The sequence below is a fragment of the Rhinopithecus bieti genome, unplaced genomic scaffold, assembly GCF_001698545.2.
Source record: "Rhinopithecus bieti isolate Rb0 unplaced genomic scaffold, ASM169854v2 scaffold_35291, whole genome shotgun sequence".
Classification (NCBI taxonomy): domain Eukaryota; kingdom Metazoa; phylum Chordata; class Mammalia; order Primates; family Cercopithecidae; genus Rhinopithecus; species Rhinopithecus bieti.
In genome coordinates this window covers 818,375-844,804 of record NW_016814978.1, presented here as the reverse complement: position 1 = coordinate 844,804, position 26,430 = coordinate 818,375, and the positions used below count along the sequence as shown (strand labels likewise).

Genomic DNA, 26,430 nt, shown 5'->3' with positions numbered 1-26,430 from the left:
GTGTGTGTATATATATATATATATATATATATATATATATATGACATTGTCTTGAAAGGTAATTTCCTTAATCAAATTCTAACCTCTCTGCTTTCCTTAAAATTGTACCAGGTAGGCTAATTACTTAATAAATTCATAATTAGCAAACATCCTTTCCTTGTGAAATTTTATTAAAACACCAGTTTTCGAGCTGCCACATGTAATGTTTATAGAAGATGAAAAATATATACTAATTTATTTTAAATACCTGATCACATTGGCCTTATTTATTACTGAATAGGAATATGTTAAAACGTAATGGACAATAAAGTTGAATCTGTCTACAAAGTAGCAACCAAGAGAAGGACCTATTTCAAGCTGAGGTGATACTGATATTATGACATTAATATGTAACTATGCAAAACAAGAAGAGTAGCTCAAGAAATAATTGGGGTGGACAGACGCTAATGTAGATTTTAGGAAAAAAGTTATTAAGAGAAATATAATTTCAAATTCTGATAAAAAAGAATGCTCTACTAAATAAAATTAACAAGTCTATCTTGATTAAGAGCAGAGGCTGAATTTATATCAAATGTGGGTTTCTTTGATGTAAAACTGGCATTTTACTTTTCCACAAAAATAATTTGTTTAGGCTTAAAGCGGAACCAAAACTGGAATTCGGATTTAATGGCCAAGCAACTCATATTTCTCAGAATCAATACAAATTTTGATTTTCATACCTCTAAGAATATTAATCAGATTAAAAATAATATCATGTGCTAGAAAAATTTAAACTAAGTTAATAACAAAGTCTGTCAGGTAAAGCAGTTAGCTGGATAAATTTCTCCTTATCCAGAAGAATGAACATCTTGGATGTTCAGAAATGTATACTAAATCAATATCATTGAATAATTATTCATTTTTAGATATGTAATAGTCATGCTTTTAAACTTCAAACACTCTATTTTTGAAAATGTTACTATTAAGTGATTGCAGACCAAGCATTAGCTAGAACTTACATTTTAGCCACAAACAGAAACACACGTTACAAAAGATACTCAGGATTTTGAAAGTATAAAGGAAACATCTCAAGTATCTCATTAATTGGAAAATTTTATGGAGCACAAACCAGCTATTTAAACACTAATAGGTACTACAGGGTCTGTGGTGAAGACACTTATAATTTCATTGATAAAACAAGATATAGAAATGATTACAGGGCACCAAAAAGTGAAGGTAAGTGCTATTAATGTGCAAAAGAAGGTAATGTTGGTCTGAACTATAAGAGTTAGCAAAGTCTGAATGAAGGAGATGGAATTGAATGACAAAATCCAGGACATGCTGCCTCAAAGTACGGCACTTTGGTGTTTAAGAAAACGGCAGAAGCAGGAAGGTCTTTCTTACCTTCTCTCACCTTTTCTCCCCTGAAGTGGGCTATAAAACTCAGCTGATCCTCCCCTAAAAGCAGATTAAAAGACCCTCATTCCAGAGAGGTCCTCCCTATACCCAGAGGAAAGGAAATATCTTCAACTCTGAAGACACAGAGATGTTAAGAATCTGAACAACCAGGCCTTGCTATGCTCTCCCCAGTTTATTACCATTAGATTATACCCTTTTGTGCTCCAATTACACTTCTGTATGACTGTTCATAAAAATACAGTTTTCCCTGTTTCTTTGGGTTTTCATTTCTGAAGGTTCTCGTCATGTAAAACATACATTAAATAAATCTGCATGCTATTTTCTTGTTAATCTGTCTTTTGTTATAGGTGTCTGGGCCATGAATCTACCGATGGTTGAGAAATCTTCTCCCCCGTGTGAGTTAGAATTTAGATAAGATTCAAATTGGCAATGAGAAAGGACTATCATAGGACCAAGCAAAGGTATGGATATGGGAATAAACAGATTGTGTACCTTATTTTAGCTACGCATTTTTATACTCTTCCTCAAATGTAAAAATGCCTTATCCTCAAAACTGACAGGAAGGTAGAGGTTGTGGACTTTCAGCAGTATATTCATTTTACATCAAAAAAAAAAAAAAAGTGGCTTATTTTCCCTTCAGATCCCTGGTAACCTGATAAGAAATGCTTTCGAGTGCTTTTCTGCCTTTAATTTTTCTTTTTAAATTATCTTAAGTTTCTTTTACATCAGAGTCTCAATGTTCCACTTTCCCCAGGACTATTTTTTAGTGCTTTAGTATATTGCCACCATCTTTCTATATTTAGTGGACATCTGACTATTTTGTTCTTTAAAATTTTGTTTCTCTTTACTTAAAAAAAATTGAATAATGGACTATTACTTGATTGCATTTATTGCCATTATCTATGAAGCCTCATCTACTCTGCCATAATTTGTTACATCTTTGCATATATTCTAGACTGTAAAAATCATATTTGTCTTATTCTCAGAGGAGAAAACTGTTTGATCCAAATGCCAGTTTAGTTATGAAAGATTTTATTTCTATTTTGTACTAGTGAACCAACATGAACTACCAAATTCAAATGTGAATTAAATAATTTAAATCCAAACTGCCATTCCTTTAATTGTAAATAAGTAACTTCAAGAAACTAATGACTCCAGTACTTTATCCTCTCAAAGAAGGAGAGTACTTCTTTCCTGTTTTGTCTTATGGAAGAAAATGAAAATTTAAAGGATTTACCATTTCCAGTTTCTCTGCCTTAAAGCGAACAGAGGGATTTAGGGAGATCTTTTCTTGTAGTCCATAATTTTCAGTCCAGGTAGAAGCAACATCTAAGAGACAACAGGGTGCACATTAATTGGGAACTTAATTGGAACAGAAATTTTCATTTGACAGTATATGTTCTGAGTTCCTGCTGTTCAAAAATAATTATAGCTAATCAGTTGGCAGCTGTTAGTTTTGTTTTCATAACTTTTTCTTTTTTCTTTTCTTTTCTTTTTTTTTTTGAGACAGAGTCTCACTCTGTCACCCAGGCTGGAATGCAGTGGCGTGATCTTGGCTCAATGTATGCCTCCCGGGTTCAAGCGATTCTCCTGCCTCAGCCTCCCGAGTAGCTGGGACTACAGGTGCATGCCACCACGCCTGGCTAATTTTTGTATTTTTACTTAGAGACAGGGTTTCACTATGTTGGCCAGGCAGGTCTCGAACTGCTGACCTCAAGTGATCCGCCTCCCTCAGACTCGCAAACTGCTGGGATTACAGGAGTGAGCCACCGCACCCGGCCAGTTTTCGTAATTTTTAAAGTCTAAATTTTTTATATAAGCTGACTTCACTTAAGTCCTAAGATACAAGAGTAGCCAATTATGCATTGTGAAGTCCCAAAGATATATTAACTTAAAAGACAAACATACATCCCACCACTACTACATCACCACAATGCCTTAAAAAGATAAAGTCTTTTTGTTCAAAGATGTTGATATTTTTTCGAGTGGTAAAAGTGTTTTGTGATGTGAATTCTGGAAGTACTCTGGAAAAAAACATAAATGCAAGTCATTTCAAGTTTGCACATAAAGTATTATATAGATTCTGTACTTTGAGCTACAAATCTTATCTCTTATTTTAAAGACAGGTTACATTTCAAGTAGCATAAATGAATTTGCAAGAGCTAAAAGTCATACACTTCTTATCCATTTTCCTACATCTTCTCAATATACCCTGATTATTTAAACGAGCCTTTGTCCTTACCGCATGAATAAAAAAAATGCTACAAAAGACCAGAACTTGAAATACTGTATGTTTTAATATGCCAAAGTTTGTAAAACAAATTCCTGTAATTCATGTTGATCTTACTATCTAAATTGCCACTATTCTAAATACACTTTTAAATGATATTTTACTAGTTCTACATAGAAACAAGAGGAAGAAGAAAAATCTTTGGAAAATGTCACATCTTTATGCAGTGTTTTAATTTTTTAAAATTTCTCAGAGCATCTGTCTCTAAGTACAAAATGATTTGCATTCTCTTAAGAATATAAGAAGTGCATATGAAAATAAATAGTCTTCCTCTAAACCTTTAACACATCCTTAACATTCTATGTAAAATCTTTAATATAGCTTATAGGTGTCAAGATCATAAAAAAATGGATGCTGACTTTTAGCTTCAAATGGAATTAAACTTTGAAAAGACTGATTTTAGTATTAAATAGAATTTTACAATTCTGATAAAAGTGAATCTCCTTTGTAATCATACCAAATTGTTGGCTATGAAATTAAAAATAATATATACATAGTGTATATATATATACACACACATATACATATATGCATATATACACATACATATGTGGGTATGCATATATATACCCACATATACATATACACACATATACATATACACACATATGTGTATGTGTGTGTATATACACATATAATTTTTTTATATACATACATGTAATTTTTTTCCTCTCCTAAGAGAAATTCTATGCCAAACCTAAAGTGTAGTATAAAGATCAGCATGGAGTGGATGATATGGAAGACCAACCAGCAGATAACTTTATTTTTCATCCTTTAAGGTTTGGATATGTGAAGCTTGTCCAACGACTTCCAGCTTGGTGTTTGGCCTGCAGTTAAGGCACATTAACACTAGGTGGACCCAAGTGAACCTGATTATGGTCTCAAAGACTAAACCTGGGCTTGAATTATTCATTTCAAGTGTTAAGTAATTGAAAGAGTTGTAGAGGGGAGAGCAAGGGGAAGAGAGGAGAATGAGAGAAGGTGAGACAGGAACACTTACAACATTGACATACTGAGGAATGTGTTCTCACGTTTTCCTACATCTAAGCATAAAAATTTGCTATATCGGCCAGGTGCAGTGGCTCATGCCTGTAATCCCAGCACTTTGGGAGGCCGAGGCAGGCGGATCATGAGGTCAGGAGATCGAGACCATCTTGACTAACACGGTGAAACCCCATCTCTACTAAAAATACAAAAAATTAGCGGGGCGTGGTGGCGGGCGCCTGTAGTCCCAGCTACTCAGGAGGCTGAAGCAGGAGAATGGTGTGAACCCGGGAGGCGGAGCTTGTAGTGAGCCGAGATTGTGCCACTGCACTCCAGCCTGAGGGACAGAGCGAGACTCTGTTAAAAAAAAAAAAAACATGCTATATCTCACAGTGAAAAGAACAGAAGCTCCTATTTATGCTTACTTCTATCTAAACAGTAAACTATGTACCTATATAAGCTCATTCATCTTCACAGTGACCACAGTGGCCACAGATGCTATTATTCCAATCCCAAAGATAAAAGACCAAAGCAGGAAAAGGTAAAGAAATTAGCCTAGGTCACATAGCTAGTACATGATAATGTTAGGAGTCTAATCTCTTGTGACTCCAGACCAATGTTCTTAAATGTGTTCAACATCTTTCATAATCGGTTTGCTTGTCTACAAAGTTGGAGGAATAAACCAGACTGCTTCATAGGAGTTAGAAGATCAACAACATCATAGAAAACTACTGTGAAAACGTATACAGTATTATTAATATCAACACAGAGACACTGTATTATAAGGAGATTTAATGTAAGACTATACTAACCTTCATTTAACAATATGCAATCGGGGCTTAACAAAATCTTTTTCCAGACAACTTACACCTTTACTTTTGAGTTAAAACCTTAAGAGGGTCTGTGTATAACTCCAGCATACTTTGTCAATTCAGAGTAGCTTTACCCGAAAGTCCCTCACAGACAGTTTTCCTCATCTGCCAATGACATCTCTCTATCTCAGCCCCAAGCTCTTTATTTGCTCCTCTCTGGGGGAGTGAGTTTTTCCAAGTATGGCTTATTATTCTCTTGGATCTCTCTCCTTCTTGTCCTTCTCCTTCTCTTCCTCCTTCCCCCTCCTTCTCCTTTCTTTAGAGACAGTGTCTTAGTCTTGCTCTGTGTCCCAGGCTGGAGTGCAGTATCCTGAACACAGCTCACTGCAACCTTGACCTCCTGGGCTCACGTGATCCTCCCACCTCAGATTCCCAAGTGGCTGGAACCACAGGTGCATGCCACCATGCCCAGCTAATTTTTTAATTTTTGTAGAAACAGGGTCTCGCAATATTGCCCAAGCTGGTCTTGAACCCCTGGGCTCAAGTGATTTCTCCCATCTCGACCTTCCAAAGTGCTGAGATTATAGGCGTGAGCCACCATGCCTGGCCTCTCTTGGATCTTCTGTTCCTATTCTCTTTGTAGCAGCAGAAGAAAAGGAATGTTTTGTAAGGAAAGGATCAATACAATTTACTTAATACCGTGAACTCTGAATGGATATTTTTCCCCATAACTACTTTATTTCAGTTTCAAAAGACTTGGTCTAAAGGAATTAAGTCTTTACACTATTAGTAAAGTTAAAATAATGACTATTTCTTCATGCAACAATTCTTTTTTTTTTTTTTTTTTGAGATGGTGTCTCGCTCTGTCACCCAGGCTGGAGTGTAGTGGCATAATCTCAGCTCACTGCAACTTCTGCCTTCTGGGTTCAAGCAATTCTCCTGCCTCAGCCTCCCGACTAGCTGGGACTTCAGGCGTGTACCACCATGGCTGGCTAATTTTTTTTTTTTTTTTTCATTTTTAGTAGAGATGGGGTTTCACTATGTTGGTCAGGCTGGTCTCGAACTCCTGACCTCAAGTGATCTGCCCATCTCGGCCTCTCAAAGTGCTGGGATTACAGACATGATATTCAACTTATATACAGCACTAGTGAACAACTCTGGATTTTGAAATAAATTTCTGCAATAGCATCGTTTTTGAAAACATTTAAATATTATGTGGATTTTTAAAATTCTAACCAATTTTACACTTTGGGATGATTTTAGATAAGAACAGACATAGGACTATCTAATTACATTTACTTTTGTTGAGGTTAACATTAAAATTTGTTTATATTTTTTGAATTAGTATCAGGTAACTGAGGAAATCTAGAAGTGATAGTTAATTTCTGATTTGTAACCATCTATAATTAGGTACTTATAACATGCAGATCACAATATATATAAATTATCTAGAGATAATTTAGAGGTGATTTTGCCTTTTTTCCACTCCCCAGAAATATCTTGCCTATTACATTTATGTAGAAGAAAATGAGACTGAGTTGACACAATTTCTACTCTAGAAAAATGTTCCATCTTAATTGTATTTTAGTATTTACTTTACCTATAACTTACTTAAATATATTTTTCACTAACCGATTTTTCTACTACAAAATCTACCACTGTTCTTATAGCGACTGGTATAAATTTACCTGAGATTATTTATTGTTAACAAGATCTCTGCTCTAATCACACCTGACTCTTAGAGTCATCTGACCTCTAGCTCATCCTCAGTTCTTTTATTTGTGGTGCTTCCTTAACTTGAAACGATCTCCTATGTTCAGTTATCAATTGATGTTTACCACGTTTTTCAAGATATGGATAATGTCTGACTTTTGCCAAGAAATTTTTCTTAATTTCTGCATATTGTGACAGATTCCTTGTTATATACTAGTTTTGGGGGTCAAGGGGAGGACATAAAATTGAATCAAGAATTGGAAGCTTTTCCTTCTGCTCTATAAACATGACCTAGAATATTATCTGAGCTATACGCTAAGCTATAGGTTCTATATTATCAGTAACAGGAAAATTTAGTAAGCATATACTATGCACTAATTACAATATAATTGCTTGACATGCATGATCTTGTTTAATCCTCATAACAATTCCATGTAACTTGTAACTATTTCAAGGTTACAGAGTTAATAAGATGAAAGCAAGAACTTGAACACTGAGTCTGTATTCAGAGTCTGGTGGTAACCACTGTGCCTTCCTTATACCATACTTATAGCACTCACTACTTCTTTCCTTAGGCCTCTATGTTCATGTCTTTACATAATTTGTGTAAATGTGTTATTCATCCACAAGACAGAATGGTTTGTAGAGTAACAAAACCACCCACATCCTGCTCCGATTAACACAAAAAATTGCAAATAGTAGCTGCTTGATAAAATAAACATACACACACATCTATAAACAAACACATGCATATAAATTAGAATGTTTCCTAATTTGAATAATTAGAATTTTTAGCCCCATGTTTTATTTCACAATATACTATTAAGTATCTCACAGAAAATATCCTAATTTCTTCATAAATCCCATTGTACTGTATTCTATATAACATAGTAAATCCTTACTGAATAAAAGGTTAAAAGAGGCATTGAATAGTTCAATTACTTTGAAAGTTAAAAACATGTTATGTAATTATTAATATTTTATAATATAATCAAGGAATAAAGGATTCTGACTTCCATCATCCAGCAATTTTGATGTTCATCTCATGACTGTTTCATTTGTCTTTTTCTTCTCATATGGGTTCCCAGTTTAAAATAAATATAGTACATCCAGAGACTGGAAATAAATTATGTAAGAGGAATAATACTATAAAGTTTCTAAGGGTCAATAAATCTAAGTAAAAGCAAATATAACTCATGGCTGAAGATTGCTATTAACCTACTGGTAAATACCACCCCAAATTGGAGTAAACCACTATGGAATATAGTATAAACTCCTGTAAAGATTGGCAGCTATTGGGCTGGGAGCAGTGGCTCATGCCTGTAATCCCAGAACTTTGGGAGGCTGAGGCAGGCAGATCACGAGGTCAGGAGATCAAGATCATCCTGGCTAACACGGTGAAAACCTGTCTCTACTAAAAGTACAAAAAATTAGTTGGGCATGGTGGCGGGCACCTGTAGTCCCAGCTACTCGGGAGGCTGAGCCAGGAGAATGGCATGAACCCAGGAGGCAGAGCTTTGACAGAGTGAGAATCCGTCTCAAAAAAAAGATTGGTTGCTATTTAATTTAAATTAATGCTTCCTTATTTTTCTGTTCTTATATAAATAATGCTATTAAAACAAAACTAAAATATACAGGTAAAAATTTGCATTATAGTTTGGCATATATAATTAGTTTTCAGTTATGTTTAGTCTTTTATCATTGTGTTTAACTTTTGGAGATAATTTCAGGGGACTTTTCTTGATATTGATCCTGTAAACACCTTACAGCCAAATAAAATCCTTATTTTACACTGGGCTTAGATAATTAATGCTTTATTGTTTTAAAAGTCAGTAAATCATTTTATGGTAATTAAGAATCAATAATAATGAATTAACAATACTGACATCCTTTCTAATTGATATCCATATGATTTCTTCCAAAAAAACAAGATACATTTCTTTTCTTTAGGTATGCTCCCTTCTATAATGTGTTTTCTGAAAGGTGTATTTAATATGCCTCATCAGTATTGCACTAAAAGGACACGGCAACCTAATCTTGATCTTTATAGAAGACTTTTCATTATTTGATTTAAACAATTCATTAATTATTATAGCTTTATAAACATTGTTATGACAATGCATCTTTTGAAATTTCAACTCTTTGTTCAGGGAAATTTCTAATAAAAGTCATATTTTAACAGGGACCAATGTAAAGACATTAGTTTTACTTTTTCATTCACTGAAGGAGCAAAGACATAATTCACCCTTCTTCGAAGTCTTAAGTCACATTACATACTCCTCATTGAGAGAGAATTGAAAAAAAAAAAAACGGGAAAGAGAAATTAAACGTGTATTTACCTGTGTTAGACAAACCCACAGTACTGTTTTCTGAAGAAGTAATTGGAATCTGTTCTGTTTTGTTGTATCCAGTTTTTATCTGTGAAAGAAAATGAGGAACATGCAATGTCATTTACTAAAGTAGGTCACTTGAAGCCCATGTTAACATAAAAAGAATGGTTACAGAGATTAAAGTAATTGTCCCTCAAACATGAACCCTCTAAAATTTTGGTATATGCATCTTCAAACAAAGCAACTCAGAATTAAAGGTAACAATTGCTTTCAGCTCTACCACATCCAAGGATAACAAAATATAAGGCCACACATGTTGTCTTTTAAAAGTATTATAGCTGCAAGTGACAAAGTATAAGGGGCTGACAGAAAATCTTACACTCTGTCTCTGTTCAGCACGTACCAGAGACTGAAGTTACCTTTGACGAATTTTATTCTACTGACTAAAAGCCTAAGTTTCCTATTTTACAGCTAACACAGACATAAATAATACACACTTTATTCTATAACTGTAATTTGTTAGGACAATATAGCAGTTAGAAATTGAGTATGTTAATTCTGATATAGAAATTGCCCATTTTGTGTGATTCTACTTGGGTGAACTACAGCACTCATGAAGGTGCGATACCCTCTTAGACTGGATTAGCCTGGGATTAGCCTCACTGTGTGGGAAAGAAGCTAAGGAACAAAAGGAAGATGGCCTGACTTCAGTCAAGCAGAGAACAGAAATGGCAAATAACTAAACCAACTGAAACTAAATATGACATTCTTAACATAGTTTTGAGTGATATCTAGGCATATCTTTGTGGAACCATTTTGTCATGCTGGTATTTTCTAACCAATCATGCTTCTGGCCACAGGACATGCTGACTTAAAATATGTTTATTGAAAACACAGCATAAAAATTTTAAATAGAAAAAAATAAAAATCTTTCAAAGAAATATTAATTTGTTAACAATTTTACTGAAATAATTCTATATGTACATAACCAATGTAAAAATGTATAGGGAATTTATGGAGTACATACATAGAGAAATTTAAGATTACCTGACTTACCTCACAAGAAGGTAAAATGGCATTATTTGTTTTGGGAGTGGATGAGGTCTTTGGGATTAGTATTTCAGGAGGAAAAGAAAAAAAACTAAATGTTGAGGCTTGAGGTCCATATTCTCCTGAAGCTTCTACAAGTGATGTACATGACAGATTTTCTGGCTGAATGTTGTCGGATTTTTGTCTGATGAATGCTATCTCCCAAGCAGATTCTGACCTAGTATTAAAAAGAAATCACTTTATGGATATGCTATGAATACAGTACAACTGAATTCCAAGATAGTTTCAAATGTTATTAAAAATATTTCTTATAAAGTACTTAATACATCTTAAATTACTGCTTCCAAGGAGATGTCTTAAATGACTCATTCTATCCCATGGGTAGTATAGTTACCTCAACTTGGCTCTGGTAATTATGCTTTTTGCCTCTTCAAATGATACACCAATCATAGATTCCTTGTTGACTGAGACAAGTTGATCTCCTGGTTTCAAACGACCATCCTAACAAAAACAGTAACATTTATAAAGGAACTAATGAGGTATTTTAAAAAAATTGATGCAATTAAAGCAATGAAAAGTTTTGTGAAGAACGCCTTCAAAAGAGTAAAAGTAAAATCTTAGACAACCTCAGTAGCAAAATGTCTTGATTAAAGTCTGGTTTAGTAATATATATGAGTAAAATGGAATGGTTCATGCATTCCATGAATAAATTTATATGCTAAAGAATTCTGAATATGGCAGGTAGGACATAGGCCAGTATACCAGGAAAGGGGACCTGTTTTAAAAACCGAGCACTATGAGACTGATCAAGCTCTGACTCTGTGATAAAGTGGGCCAAATAACTGTGGGATTATTTCAGAATACAAAACTCATTTACTTTAATTTCTCTGCATTCCTACATATTTTCTCCCACCAAACTGTTCAATGTGCAGTTATCCCACATTGAAATTTTTAAAACTTTAGTCAAGGGTCTTTTTTTAACAAAATTTCTACATTTTCAAAATTTTTTGTAGAGATGAGGTCTCATAACATTGCCTAGGCTGGTCTCAAACTCCTGGGCTCAAGCCTAGGAACACCTCGGCCTCCCACAGTTCTGGGATTACAGGTGAAAGCCACTGCGCCTGGCCAAGGATTTTAATTATATTGATCCTACCCGTATTTCAGCATCATCTTTTTTACTAGACCTGCTATCCCCCTGTGATTAAGGCCTAGCTGGCTGTGCATATATTGTTAGCCATGTCCTGCTAATAATGACAATTCTAACTGGCTGCCTGGTGTTGCCTTTGCTAAGGCCTGGCTTGCTCATAGCTAGCCTAACTGAATAAGACAGAGCTATGAGGAATAAGAGTTAATGTAGTTGTTAGATAAGTTTCCCAGTTTTGTCTTTTCTTTTATTCAAACCAGAAAATAAAAATAAGCTCTCTTCTTTTACAGTTCTTAAGGTATTTCCCTACTTATCATTAATTAGTACAGTGGTAGAAACCATTATTTTATAACTGCAGAAAAGCTTATATGGTTAAAAGGGAGATTTTACCTTGATGGTACTTAAGTAACTTCCACAAATTCAAGAAAACATCTTTCTTTAAAGTCTTATCTACTAAAATATATCCCTTGGATACTGATCTTTAATCTAAGCTGTATTATTTATAATAATGGTGATTCACAGTTATTTTACTCCTAAATAACAATAAGTATTATTTTTTAAAAAGACATGAAGTACTATCTCTTTCACTGACTAAAGAATACATAGGAAAACAACAAAATTGACATAAAACATTCATGAAAGGATTTTATAGAAACATATCTCAAATACTGTGTAAAAGATGATATAATCTAGATGCATAATGACCCTATCCTACTGAAATGTAAACATTATTTAAAATACTTAAGCTAACAGAGTCAACTTAATTTTAAAACATATATAAGCCACAGTGGCTCACGTCTGTACACCCAACACTTTGGGAGGCTAATGCAGAAAGATTGCTTGAGCCCAGGAGTTTGAGACCAGCCTGGGCAACAGAGTTAGACCTCATCTTTCAAAAAAAATAAAAATAGCTGGCACATGTCTGTAGTCTCAGTTACTCAGGAGGCTAAAGTGGGAGGATCACTTGAGCCCAGGAGGTCAAGGCTCATGATTTCGCACACTGCTCTCCAGCTGGGCAAACAAGCAACATTCTGCCTAGAAAAAAAAAAAAAAAAAAAAACAAAAAACATATACTATTTGATATATATATATAGTATATATATATTTATTATATATATAATTTGAAAACAAATTTTGATTTTATGTAAATATGTGATTAAATGTAGTTAGCAAAGTCAGACAACATAACATGCAGTGTTAGTACAGATAAAAAGTTCACATGAAGGCAATTTAACCCATCTTATATTAAAGTACACTGATGTACCGAGGCAGCCTTTTCTGGCAGGAAGAGAGTCAGAGAAGAGAAGAAGAAGCATGCCTTCTGACTATGACTTCTGGTGTTTACATATTTTTTCTTTCTAAAAAGTATTCATAGCAGTTAGTTTTTTTTCTTTGCCTCCTAGAATAAGATCTTAGCTGATCATGTGAATTTCTGAACCTGTTTGAAAGTCAGAACCTGCAAATGAAAACAAAGCTATTTTTGTAAGTCTGGCATTCGAGTGCATTCTGCCCCAGCTGGATTAATGTATATGTGAAGATACTAACTTCAGAGATATGCTGAGATCTCTTCCAAGCAGTCTAGGTTTCAATTCAGCAGTTACAGAGCAACTACCTGACATGCGAGGCAATGTGCCAAGCACTTTCATATGTTGAACTTCAGATCTGAATTTTTCACATTGACATTCATGTAGATGTTGAAATAATAATATATTCCTGACCACGTAAACACTTCTGTTAAAAAAAGACCAGTACTATTCATTTCTATATTACGACTTTGATATATAGTTTTCTAAATAATACATTTCAATATTATCAGAAGCCATCTATACAGCCTAATTCTGATTTAACTAACTCATTATACCTAATACTAAGGAAGAGTCCTTCTGTAAGCCTTAAGATTCCTTTCCTATACTTTTACAAGATGTAGACTGACAGGAACCTTCTTTTAACTCCAGTTATTATTGTGAACTGAGGGAAGTTGTTTAGCTTTTATGAAGCTCCATTTTCTTAGCTGTAGAATGGGGATAAATATATGTAACACGAGGTTGCTATAAGAATTAAGTAACATGTATAAATTATACCACATTATAGATGTTAAATAAGATGTGGTGAATGAGACTTCCATATCTGTTGTGGACAATTTTCATACTGATAGCAAATTTAATTATATTACTCATCAGATTGAGAACCTTCAGTGGTTGCCAACTGGTAGGAAAAGCTGAAACTCCTCAACGTCCCAAACCCAGCACAACAAATTTACTGCAACTTATTTTTTCTAGCTTCACCATCCACCTTCCACACCAGCATACAAATTCTTCATTCTACTCTCAGAGAATGTGCCTCAAATCAGCCACGGTCTTTCGAACCTCAATGTTTTTACACATATGAATTCCCATCTAGAATGCCACCATCTACCCTCCCACTTCTCTGCGATAAACTCTGACTTAAACTTCACAGCCCAATTCAAACACTATCTCTGCTGCAAGTTTTCTCTAGTTCCCCAGGATTTACTTAATTGTTGTGTCTTTTGCTCAAAAAACACTTTTACTTACCTAAAGGATTGCACTTAATCTGTATGGTCCTTATGTTTACACATCCGCTTTTCCCTGCCTTCATGTTAGAATATACTAAATCAGCAACTCCCAATCTAGGGGCAATGATTCTTTTAGTGGGCCAGAATCACCAATTCTTTCAGTTAGGCAGAACTAGAACTCTGTCCTTTTCATGGTTATTTTCCTGGCACAGTGCTAGGTACACGGTAAGTTCACAGTAGGTGAAAAGGGGCCAAGAAACAGTCTGAGGAAATTAGGGTAGCTATGACAGAAATTATAACGGCAAAGGAATATAGAGAGTGACACTGCAAAGGGAACCATCTTGGCTGCTACTTCCTCAGCTCCCACCAGTGGGACTGGTTTCTTCATAGTTTAGCATCCAGAAGCCTGATCTTGCTATTTATCTAAAAGCCTTAGCCCTGGTTCCAGCGCTATGCTTAGCATGAAAACAGATTTCCTCTGAAAGTTAAATATGTCCTACTTCAATGCCACCAATTACATGACGACATTGATTGTGAGACCTATAATTTCAGAGATAGAAGAGGAAAAATTACATATATACACACACTCAGAAGTATATTACATACCGATATATGCATGTTATATATGTGTGTGCGCATGCATAGCTTATATGTGTATGTTTTAATGTATGTCTTAGAACCAACTGAAGAAAATATGAAATATACTATCAGATTTGAAGAGAGAATTTTGATTTCTGTCTACTTTCCCTATATTACCAGCAACAAAAGAAAGAAATAAAAATGAACATTTGAGAACTTTAAAGTATTGTCGGAAATCTGACACAAAGGCCCAAGGAGAAAGTACCTTGGTGTGAAGCCCAAATGGTGCCAGTGGAAGGGTAAATAAGTAGATCAGAAATCCTCGGAAATGTGACAAAATGACTACGGGACCATTCATTCCTAAATTTAAACTGAGCAAGTATGTATGTGTCAGGCACCACACCAAAGACCAACAACATTCCTGTGAATAAAATCAGAGAGCATCTTTGCCCTTAAGAAACACTGTCTTGTGGTTCAGGCAGAGTTGATTAAACAATCATAAATATAAACACATCATTACAAACTGAGATAGGTGACACAAAGGAAAGGAACAGGAGTTAGGAGCATATATAGAAAAAATAAAACCTAGCCTAGACTGGGGAAAAGCAGGCAACACAATCCTTAGGCAATAGTATTTGAATCGATAACGAAATAATACGGGAAAGAAAATGGAGTGCTGTTTCCAGACTAAGGGAACAGCATATGACATGGAAAAAAAAAAATTGGCCCCTTTCAGGAACTGAGAAAATGCATAGTGATAGAGAGCCAGAGAAGGAGAGGGCAGAAGCCACACTATATGAAACCTTGTAGGCAACCAAATGTTAGTAAGATACAGGTTGGGAGGGAAATAGATATGGCACATGAGAACAAACAATGTTACTGAAAGAGCTGATTCAAAACTGATGACAGTTTAAGCTCCAGTGATGAGAATGAAGATCAAGAAGACTGATGGATTCAAGAGATATTTAGAGAGTAGAAAGTCAATGGTATGTGTTAATGAATTGAATAGTGCTATGGGAGTGGAAATAAATTTTCTGACTTTGTGTACCTGGCTGTCTTTCACCAAGACTAGGTAAACTGGAAGAGACTCTGTTTGGGAAGAGATGAGCAGAATATGGTGTGATGTAAATGTTATGAGTTCAGCTTCAGAAATGTTGAGTTTGAGATACCCTTAAGAAGTCCAAGCAAAAGTGTTGATCAGGGAATTGAATATGGGTATAAAGGTTAAAGGAGTGTCTAGGCCAGAAAAAGGGTCTAGGATTGACCCCAGATAGATATGGGACTAGCTGACAGGGTAAAAGGGCCTTGGACCTCTCTTATTTCCTTAACTTTATCAACTAATATAGTTGTTCTCAATTTATAGGGCGCCTCTAGCTCTTAGAGCTGAGGAAATCTCGGTTCTACTTGAACTGAAAAGATGTATTCATAATATCCCATATTTGAACTCTGGATATGTTTCTCAAAGAAACATAATATTTTGCTTCTACTAAACCAGTATTTCATTCTCATATTTTCCAGGAGGAAAACATTTGGGGTACGTGGTGGCAAACCATGAATAATTAAAGAAAAGTCCTTCTGAGTCCCAATAACTCCCTTACAGTTTGGAAGATTTGCAAATATAAATGAAATATAATCTAGCTATAAGCTTGAGATTGCCTATATTGTTAATTATGAAACATTATAATGTTAAAATTACAGAAAGTTAAAGCATTCATATGCATTTAAAAAATATTAACTGTTACTCAGTTCAGCAACTTCATTAAGATAACCTTATGAGTTTGTGTTTCCTATTCTACAGATTATACTATGTAGAAATTCTGTGCAGACTAGAAATTTATAACATGTTAAACCAGTATTTAGAATACAGTAAATGTATCGTTATTAATACATTGTTTTGAAATAGTTATATCAATTTTGTATTTGAAGAATAAATGTGCATATGCATACAGCTCTCCATCTTGAGAAAATATTTAAAAATAATGTAAGCACTAGAAAATTACTCTTCTATACGTTTTTTTATTTTTTATTTTTTAGAGATGCTCTGTTGCCCAGGCTGGAGTGTAGTGATGCAGTCATAGCTCACTGCAACCTGGAACTCCTGGGCTCAAGGGATCCTTCCGCCTGGGCCTCCAAAAGTGCTGGGATTACAGGCATGAGCCATTGTCCCCGGTCCTCTTCTCCTACACCTTTTTCTATCTTGCCTGTTTTTGGTCAGCTATGACCAGCTAGAAAGAACATTAACAGCTCTGTGCTGCCCTCTAGTGGTAGGTAGAGAATATAGTCAATGAGAAAATTTTGCCTTTTAATACTTCTTTCAATGAAATTCTAAGAAAAAGTATATATTATAAGAATAATTCCTTAATTTGCTATCACTGACAGAAGACAAAGAGTCGTTCAGCACCACTGCTATCAATTTATTACTCTAACTCCAAATAGTTTTCATCGTAATAAACAAGCACAAATTCATGCTTGTCTTAAAAGCAAATTCTTAGGTTAGGCGCGGTGGCTCACGCCTGTAATCCCAGCACTTTGCGATGCTGAGGCAGATGGATCACCTGAGGTCAGGAGTTCGAGACTAGCCTGGCCAAAATGGTGAAACTCCGTCTCTACTAAAAATACAAAAATTAGTTAGGTGTGTTGGCACACACCTGTAATCCCAGCTACTCGGGAAGCTGAGGTGGCAGAATCGCTTGAACCTGGGAGGTGGAGGTTGCAGTGAGCCGAGATTGTGCCACTGCACTCCAGCCTGGGCAACAGGGTGACACTCTGTCTCAAAAAAAAAAAAAAAGAAAAAAGAAAGCAAGCAAACAAATTCTTATCATTTGTTAGGTACCTTGATCTATTATTGCATTATATCAAGGGTAGTTTAAGAAATGCCTTAGCTATATTGAACACACACACACACACACACACCTCTCAGCTTTAACACTAAAGAAACACCTCGGCCGGGCGTGGTGGCTCACGCCTGTAATCCCAGCACTTTGGGAGGCCGAGGTGGGCGGATCACGAGGTCAGGAGATAAGAGACCATCCTGGCTAACACGGTGAAACCCCATCTCTACTAAAAATACAAAAAATCAGCAGGGCCTGGTGGCGGGCGCCTGTAGTCCCAGCTACTCTGGAGGCTGAGGCAAGAGAATGGCGTGAACCTGGGAGGCGGAGCTTGCAGTGAGCCGAGATCGCGCCACTGCACTCCAGTCTGGGCAACAGAGCGAGACTCCGTCTGAAAGAAAAGAAAAAAAAAAAAAAGAAAAGAAACACCTCAAGTCTTGGAAGAAAAAAACTCAATTTTTGGTTTGTTTGGATTTGTTTAAATTTAGCTTTTAAATATGTTGATTAATAATTTAAATTTAATGGCCAAAAAATTATACCATTAAACTTATTAAATAATACTTTTTTTGAGACAGGGTCTCACTCTGTCATCCAGGCTTGAGTGCAGTGGCACGATCACACCTCACTGCTCTTGATCTTCAGGGTTCAAGCAATACTCCCACCTCAGCCTCCAAGTTCCTGGGACTACTGGCACGCGCCTCCACGCCCGGCTGATTTTTTTTATTTTTAATAGAGTTCAAGTCTCTCTACGTTGCCCAGGCTGGTCTCAAACTCCTGAGCTCAAGCAATCTTCCTGCCTCTGCCTCCCCAAAGCTAGGATTACAGGCATTAGCCACCATGCCTGGCCTATATAACACTTAGAAAGTACATTTAAAACAGGCCTTATTATCTGAACAACCGTAAAGCAACTGAAATTACTACAACTATTTTGGAAGTTATTGGTAAAACGGAATTTTTCCCTAACAAGACAAAAAAATCCAGTTGAAAAGATAAACTGCTTGGTAAACAAGTGTTTGCAGTGGTGGGGGATGGATGGGGCAGTGGGTAAAAGTAGTAGGACTGTTTACTTAACCAAACAACAAGAACAAAAGAAGAAGAAGATCCTTTCTCTTGCTATATTGCTTGAGATTAATATAATATTTTATTAATTCTTAATTATTAATTTTATTAAATTCTTTATATCTGATATCTCTCCAAAATCAAATGGAGGCAATCAAATGGAGAATGGTTTTATTAATTTTCATTAATTATTTAATTATTAATACAATTTTATTAAATTCTTTATATCTTGATATCTCTCAAAATAAAGTGGGACCAATTTTCAAAAAATGACACCATTATCACTTTTAGTAAAACAGAATACAGCAATGAAATCCAAGAAGAGATGAGAATTCAAATATAGTAACCAGTTTGTTAAATTGCTGGGGTTGTGCTTCAAATTTGGGTCTCAGCTTCCTACTAACCAAAGTGAAAGGGAGCTCATTATATAACATATTTCTTACATTGAAGAGGAGAGTAAGACTTTCTAATTTCTAAAAAAAGACATTTTCTGGTTTTAAATGAGTGATAAAACTCATTAGCTCAACAAGAACTGCAAATTCAGAAATTAGTAGATTTTGTTTGCTGTTTCTGTTTTGTTTTGCATTTAGTAGAGGCTAAATGAATGTAATTAAAGTTCTACTGATCCAACTTAATTTAAAAACTCAAAGTAGTAGAAAGATAACATGTCATCAAATATAATTTATCTCAATCAGATACAGGATAAAAGTTGAGTAACACGTAATTTAAAAATAATAACCTTATCTTACAGTCAGAAAGATCTATTATTTTCATATAAGAATAACCTATTTATTTCTTAGTTTAAAGCTCCTCGAGGGCAACAGTCTTATCTCCTAGTTCCTTTTTATTTTTCACTGAGGTATGGTCACAGTGGATATAAATTCACTAATAAAGAAGAAAAAATAAACTTCACCACTGGTAGTTCTTTTGTTTGTATTTTGGTGGGCAGGGGACATATTTTACCTTATAACAGTCTCCTCCTGGAATAATTTCCTGAATATATACCAATGGGCCTTCATTCCGGTTAATTCCTCCTAGTATCTTCAGACCAAGGCCTGTTTCCTTGGTAATTGTAATCATCTGAAAGGCAGGATCCCTAAGATAAAGTAAATTAGCACACACAGGTTAGTCTAGAGATCTGTACCTATTTTTTTCTTTAAACTACTTATTAAATCAAATTCTTAGATCTAGACCAGCGACCCCTAATCTTTTTTGGCACCAGGGACTTGTTTCATGGAAAACAATTTTTCCATGGGAGCTGGAGAGGGAATCGGGGTGCAAAGAGGCGATGGTTTCGGGATGATTCAAATGCACTACATTTATTGTGCACTTTATTATTACATTGTAACATATAATAAAATAATTATATAACTAACAATAATGTAGAATCGGGGGAGCCCTGAGCTTGTTTTCCTGCAACTAGACAGTCCCATCTGGAGGTGAGGGGAGACAGTGACAGATCATCAGCCACTAGATTCTCATAAGGAGCACGCAAGCTAGATCCCTCACATGCACAGTTCACAAAAGGGTTCGTGCTCCTACGAGAATTGAATGTCACCACTGATCTGACAGGAGGCACAGCTCAGGCAGCAATGCTCGCTTGCCCTCAGCTCACCTCCTGCTGTGTGGCCTGGTTCCTAAAAGACTACAGACTACTACCAGTCTGCGGCCCAGGGGTTAGGGACCCCTGATCCAGACAACTCAAAATACTTAGTACTTAACTAGCAATGACATTTTTAAAAGTATGGTGACATAACAGCAATTAAACGAGTTTGCTTGCCTATACTTTTAATTTTATCTACAAAACCAAAACAAAAAGAATTTACAATGATAATGCTTATTTCTTTGGAGTAGAACAAAAATGTATTAAAGGTGATGGAAAAGATTTGCTTTTATCTGGTTATTAGACTACTTGAAGAATTTCAAAACTAAATATTTTAAGTAAGTAGCTTTAAAAGACAAGTCTGTGGCCATTTAAAGCAAAGTTAATACGACTTCCATTTGAATCTCAAAATTTATCTTTTTAATTTAGAAAGAATATTTTCTTGGTACAAAGTACTTGTTTCAACTGTAATTTCTGCCAGACATAAAAGCAATGCCATTGGAAAAGAAGAGACTGTAAAAAAAAGTCCTGCAAAAGGAATATCCAAGTTGCATTTCTGAATACCCAGGTCAGACCAGAGACTTTTACTGGTCAAACAAAACTTGAATTAAGTTTGAAATAAGACTGAGGGCTGCCTGCTTACTTATTATGTACTGGGTACTGTGCTAAACAATACCTAAATAATGACATTTAATTTAATATTTATAAAATCCTTAAGATTCTTATCCTTATTTTTTTAAAGGACCCAAAATTCAGGTAGGTTAACTTGATGGCCCAAGAGTGAGCCCAGTCAGTCTTACCTCAGAGGCAAAATGTGATATGTAATCTACTTTGTTGTTGTATTAGAGTCACTGTTGAATATAGGACTTCCAGCTATCTTCAAAAACATCGAATAACTGAAACTACTATTAAAAAAAGAGTTACTTCATATCTTACATGATTATAGTTTTAGAAAAGCTTTCTTAGCTTCCACCATAGAAATTCTAAGAATATCTTTAAGAAAACTCTTGCATTCAAAAAAATAATTTCTAAAAGAAGAAAGAAAATTTTAAAAGCATATACCACTCCCTGTTTTTGATATTTTGCTCTCCATGTATACCATCATTTAGAGCTGTATTACAGGTATACTGAATTCAGCTCTAATTTGGCGAGGTCTATATGGTTTCTAGGGCAATAGTCAGTCAGCTAGAAAACAGGCAGAGAGGACAGGGTCCAAGGGTCCAAATGCACCCTAAATTCATTCTTTTTTTTTTTTTTTGACACGGGGTCTTGCTGTGTCCCAGCTGGAGTGCAGTGGTGTGATCTCGGCTTACTGCAACCTCTACCTCCCAGGTTAAGCGACTCTCTCACCTCAGCCTCCTGAATAGCTGGGATTACGGGTATGTGCCACCACACCCAGCTAATTGTTGGTATTTTTGGTAAAGACAGGGTTTCACCATGTTGGCCAGGCTGGTCTCGAACTCCTGACCTCAAGTGATCCGCTCCCTCAGCCTCCCAAAGTGCTGGGATTACAGGCATGAGGCACCGCCCCTGGCCAATAAACTCATTCTTTACGGGATAGTAGATTGCAAAAACATAAATGAGTAAAGCCTAGAAACGAAAGAGAAGGTAAGCAAGAGAAGTAAGATGCCTTATTAGATCTCTCCACTAACTCTTAAACCCTCCAAATGTGAATGTCCTTCACTGAGGGCACAAACTATCTCCAGCATATATTATTGTTTCAGTACAGGAACGTACTTTTCTAATCCCAACAAAGTGTTATTAGCACAGCAGTTTAGTGCTGCTAATATTTTTTCTGTATAAATCTATCCATATATTTTCTGAATATCCATATATTTTCTGAATTGCTATTGTACTACTTAAACAGTTTTAGATCTCATTTTTTTTACCCAGAATTATTATAAGCCATGTCTATGTTGTTAAAAGTTCTTCTTAAACACAAATTTATATGTTCATGGCAGCATAAAATTTACATACACGACTAGGACCTTATTTTAAAACTCTTCTATTGTTAAAATTTTAGATTATATACTTTTTTCCCATTAAATATTAAAAATAGTTCTGCTCAACTTTACTCATAAGAGAATTACAAGTTAAAACTGCAGAGATACTACTACTCACCTACCAGACCAATAAAAATTTAAAACTTCAACAACATACTCTGATGACAAAGCTATGGGAAAAGAGGCATTTTTGCACAGTGCTGGTGGGAATGCAAAATGGTACAACTTCTAAAGAGATAAATTGGTAACCGCTAACAAAAATCAGCCCTCTGGTCCAGCAATTCCATTTCTAGGAATCTATCCCAAAAATACTCTGGCAAAAAATAGAAAATGACTTCTCTGCTAGGTTATTCATGTTGGCATAATTTGTATTCACCAGAAATTGCAAACAATACAAATGTCCATCCATAAGGTACTGGCTGAATAAACCATGGTAATCCACACCATAGAATATTATGCAGTTATAACAAAAAACAAGGAAGATTTTTATAAACTGATATGAAGGGATCACCAGGATATACATTAAAACAAAAAGGCAAAGTCAAAACAGTATACATGATATCTTTTACTTAAGAATATTCTGGGGAGTGGAATCCAAATATATATATAATTATCATGTGTACATATATTATATATGTGTATATTTATTTTATATAAAGCAAAAAGAAGCACTACAAAAGGACCAAGAATAAAAACAACTTTTTATAAAGAGAATGAGGGCACACAGTGAAGACTAGACTAAGAGCAAGTTTTTTTTAATATACCTTGTTAAAGGTATGTTTTATGTTTTCAGAACGGCCACCAATTCCTCCCATTCCTGTTTGCATGCATCTTGGTAATGTGACTTTACTGCTTCCTTTTATTAAAAGCTAAGTCTAGGCCGGGCGCAGTGGTTCACGCCTGTAATCCCAGCACTTTGGGAGGCCAAGGCGGGCTGATCACGAGATCAGGAGATCAATATCATCCTAGTTGACACGGTGAAACCCTGTCTCTACTAAAAATACAAAGAAATTAGCCAGACATGGTGGCGGGGGCCTGTAGTCTCAGCTACTTGGGAGGCTGAGGCAGGAGAATGGCGTGAACCTGGAAGGCAGAGCTTGCAGTGAGCCGAGATCGTGCCACTGCACTCAAGCCTGGGCAACACAGCCAGACTCCGTCTCAAAACAACAACAACAACAACAAAAAACCTAAGTCTATATCTCCACTCCCTGAATTTTTACTTGGTTATTTAAATTGCTTTGGCCAATGGGATACCAGCAAATGTGAGGAAAATGGATATTTGGAAAACACCTGTGCTTCTGCCACCAGGCAAAAAGCTTGAGCCAGCCTCCTGAAGAATGACAGACTAGTTCTAAAGAGACCTCAGCCATTCAGCCTTCCTAGCTGAGGCCTCACAAGATGTAAATGAGGCCATCCTACATTATCTGGTATACAGCAGAACTGCTAAACCAACCCACTGAATCATGAGAAAGAATAAATGCTTATTGTTTTAAGGGGCTTTAGGGTGGTTTGTTAGTCACCAAGAGTTAATTTTATCAAATTTTTTAACAGAATTATAAAATATTATAGATATTAAAAAGTCAAAATTTAAAAAAGAAATCTCAGAAGAGTTTTTAAAAATAAATTTTATAATTGTTTATTTTTTATTATTTTTAGAGACAGAGTCTTGGCTATGTTGCCAAGCTGGAGTGCAGTGGCTATTAACAGGTGCAATCATAGCATACTACAGCCTCAAACTCCTAACCTCAGGCTATCCTCCTGTCCTAGTCTCCCGAGCAGCTGGGACTACAGGCATGCCCTACAGGCATGCCCTACCATGCCCTGTACAGATGACTTTAAAGAGAATGCAGATTGTGTTCTATACACTGAAAGGTAATTCAATGTATTACTTTACTTACTACTCATTACTGCTATCCTAGACCACATTAGAGAGCTAGATGTAAAAAAACTTTTAATCAAATGTTCATTAATAGTTTACATATTTCAAACTATATTTCAAAATGTATTAAATTTAAAAGTTACTTTTCAAGTAGAGTGGATGGTACTACAGTAGATGTATTTTTATTCATGCTTTCACAGTAGCCTTGGATTTAACAGCTGTATAAATGAAGATCTTGATGAAGAGTCTAGAAATTCTTCTTTTCCTAGGATTGAAGAAGTAGAAAATAAATTGTCAGGTCTTAAAATTGTCAAATTTGATTCCAACTGTTCATTAAAACATTATATACACTTGGCACATAAATAATATAAGCCTGTGTATAGATGTTAGATGTATTGTATGTATTTTGAGTTATGGCATTTTAGCTATTGACAATAACATCTGAGAAGTGTAAAGACAGCTCATTAGATAGGTATATGTTTACATCATTATGAATATCCATATCTATATAAAATCTTCATTCTCTGGCAAAAGTGAAGAATACAGCTAAGCTTTAGGTAATTATTACAACTTCCACCCTTGGTAAGCTTAAAAATTATATAATAATTAAAGATTGAGGAAAATGTCTCCGGCGAGCACAAGGCTATGAAGCTTATAGTCAGAAAAGTAATTATGCAATGCATTTGAAAAAAACTAAATTCTTATTATCTTACCAACTATCTTGAGGCACTTCCTGCAGATCCTATAGTACTCTGACTAATATTATTCCAGGAACTTCTTAAATGGCTTTCCTATGAAGAGAAAAAAATATGCTTTTAATGTCTTATATTGTTCCACTGTGAAAATTACAGAGAATAGTGCAGTTTCATTAAATTAAAACAAACTGTATTTGAACAGAGATTTACCACCTTTTTATAAGAAACATGAATGAAGCAAAGGAACTTAAAGTTGACGAAGACACTAGGATCATTTACTACAACTCTCTTCCTGAAGAAATGAGGAGCTAGATTCAGAGACTGTGTGGTTTTCCCTCACAAATGAAAAATAGTGTTTTTTTAATCTGCTTCTCCTCCTAACTAGAACTCAGGTTATAGTCTACAGGATGGACCTTGAGATCTGATAGGCCTGGGTTCTCATTTGAAAGTTCGGGCTTCTCCAAGCCTCGGTTTCTACAAAGGTACAGTGGGTGCCTTGATTGTGGTGATTTCACAAATGGACACATTTATGAAATGTCCACTTTAAATATCTGCTGTTTGTTGTAAATCAATTATAGCTTAACAAAGTTAAACTTTAAAAAAACCCAATTTTCAGTTAAAAATGGCATCTTGACCTTGGCACGTATCTTCTTTCCCTCCCAAGAGTCAACTAATATGAAAGTCTTAGGGTAAAGAGTTACAAACAGTATAAACTCAGAATGTTGAAGAGTAAATGGGAAAAGAGCCACTGGATGAAAATTTTGAACAAGTTTCTGGAAGATAAAAAATAGATGGTTGGGTGATAATTGGTAACAAGAGGGCTGAAGAAGCTAAAATTTAGGGCAGTGCTTCTTAAACATTTTTTAAGTCTGAGCACACACATAATGGCAATATTTGTATGGCATACTAAGCTAAAGAAAGGTGATATCCTCTGAAAAGCAGCACATCAGCAACTGATTCACAACAAAATTCTGGCCTAGGAAACAGGTGCAGGAGGAATGTATCTTAAAGAATCCCAGAGAAACTGAGGACTCAGAAACAAAAAGTTCTAGGCAGAACAAGACTGAGAGATTGAGGACTAAAATCAAGAGGATCATCCTATCTTTTCTTCAACCACTGTATGCAGAAGAAATCATAGATTCTTCTGTAAATGAACTGAATGGGCGCCAAACACAAAACAACTACTTTTGAGACCCTAACATAGCGATATATTCACTGGTCTGGGTGGTAAAAACACATTTTGACTTCACAGCCTCTGTAGTAGCAAGCAACAGGAACCGTGGAAGCATGCAGATCAACAACAGCCAGAGAAATGAAGCCACCAAGCCACAATGTCGGTAGCAAAAGTCCAATGACCATGAAGTAAGAAAGTTATTCAGTACCCATGAGGAAAAGAAGGGCCACCTGAGGGAGGAGCTTACAATCCTTGGGCTTTGACTAGCAGTCACTCAGAGTCAAGAGCCACCGCGGCTGTCCACAAGACTGATATAGTCATGGAAGAGAGTTCAATTCTAAAACTAAGTTTGC

The 26,430-nt window shown here is 35.5% G+C and overlaps 1 protein-coding gene across 1 annotated transcript in view; it reads right to left on the bottom strand.

Moving 5' to 3' along the window:
- The window catches only part of LOC108515736 (syntaxin-binding protein 4-like), a gene marked incomplete at its 3' end in the record, with an annotated part of 80,538 nt that overhangs the window by 38,892 nt on the left and 15,216 nt on the right, over positions 1–26,430 (bottom strand). Inside the window, exons 2-8 of the mRNA XM_017852859.1 lie at positions 24,922–24,999; positions 24,352–24,473; positions 19,687–19,819; positions 10,972–11,078; positions 10,584–10,794; positions 9,537–9,615; positions 2,636–2,727 (exon numbers count right to left, since the gene is read on the bottom strand). Coding sequence (XP_017708348.1) covers positions 2,636–2,727; positions 9,537–9,615; positions 10,584–10,794; positions 10,972–11,078; positions 19,687–19,819; positions 24,352–24,398 — 669 coding nt within the window. The remainder of the gene's footprint in view (positions 1–2,635; positions 2,728–9,536; positions 9,616–10,583; positions 10,795–10,971; positions 11,079–19,686; positions 19,820–24,351; positions 24,474–24,921; positions 25,000–26,430) is intronic.